We start from the raw sequence: 1,199 nt of genomic DNA, 5'->3' as shown, positions 1-1,199 counted from the left end.
CTTTCCCTATCCGCACCGTCAGTGTTTGGAGCTGGCTTTAAACGGGTGGATCAGGTGCAGTCACGTTGCAGGCCTGATGTGTGGAGGGACAGCAGGGCTAGGGGCTGCACAGATTGGCAAGCAGGCCACAGAAGAGGCACCTACAGTAATTTCTGTGTGGTTGGAGTAAAGTAAACTGCTAGGCCAGGCAAAAAGTAGAATGAGCCAGCCGTTAGGCAGAGGCCTAGGTTTAATTATTGTATTGGAACTTTGTAAATTTCTTGGTTTGCTTTTGAATAATGGGATTTCAAGCTTAGGTTTGATCTTTCCAATGCACCTAGTTTTATATGTATATAGTAATCCTAATGTTTCTTTACTGCACCATTGAAATTTATCTATACATTAATAATGTGATGAGAAGTCTTTTCATGCTATGAAAGTGCTCAATGACAGCTAACTCATGGGATCAGTATAAAATGCCAAAGTAAACACTCACAAAATGCTAAACACATAATTGTTATATTCAATATCGATGTATATTTTTAGCCTTGGAGGACCGATCATAAATCTTGACAGAAGTACTACTACATTTAGTGGAAATTATTAAATGAACAATATTTAATTTCTCTGAAGCAGTACTGTTAAATAAATTAGCTGTAGACAGCCGTGACTGACTGTTGGTCTTAGTTGCATAGATAGCAAAAGCAAATGTAACTGTTAACCCAAACTTTAAAACTGGATTATCAAAATCCGAACTAAACCTTCTCATTCTCTTCTGTTCCAGGAACTGTACTCATGGGTGCCTTATGTGAGCATGACATCTGTATTTGCCTTCATCTTGAGCTTTGGGTTGGGACCAGGTATTACGCAGTAATGAATGTTTTAAAGTGGCGAAATGTGTGTCTGGGGCGGGGGGGGGAATGTCAGCAGCTCTGCTGTGTAAGCCAGGCAGTAAGTATTTACTGTAAGGCTGCTGATGCTCTGGCTAAGGAACGCAAGTGAGCCCGTCTCATCAGAACAGCTTAGTCTCCCATAGCCTGAAACTGAGCAACTCAATTTTTCCAGCATTGGAAATACCGCAGATGGACATTTAGCATAATAACCTGTTCTGTTTCTGGAACTCATTCCCTCAGGTGGCATAACAAATACCCTGACAGCTGAATTATTTATACAGTCTTCACGTCCTGCTGCTTACATGATAGGAGGGACTGTTAGTTGGA

The 1,199-nt window shown here is 41.0% G+C and overlaps 1 protein-coding gene across 1 annotated transcript in view; it reads left to right on the top strand.

The window, feature by feature from the left end:
* LOC103922583 (solute carrier family 2, facilitated glucose transporter member 11-like) overlaps positions 1-1,199 on the top strand; it is a 13,753-nt gene that overhangs the window by 10,699 nt on the left and 1,855 nt on the right. Inside the window, exons 10-11 of the mRNA XM_009330740.1 lie at positions 764-839; positions 1,113-1,199. The exon at positions 1,113-1,199 is cut by the window's right edge and continues 35 nt beyond it. Coding sequence (XP_009329015.1) covers positions 764-839; positions 1,113-1,199 — 163 coding nt within the window. The remainder of the gene's footprint in view (positions 1-763; positions 840-1,112) is intronic.

The sequence above is a fragment of the Pygoscelis adeliae genome, unplaced genomic scaffold (assembly GCF_000699105.1).
Source record: "Pygoscelis adeliae isolate BGI_AS28 unplaced genomic scaffold, ASM69910v1 Scaffold358, whole genome shotgun sequence".
NCBI classification, from domain to species: Eukaryota; Metazoa; Chordata; class Aves; order Sphenisciformes; family Spheniscidae; genus Pygoscelis; species Pygoscelis adeliae.
Note: the sequence above shows the minus strand (reverse complement) of the source record. Positions and strands in the feature narration are given on the sequence as shown.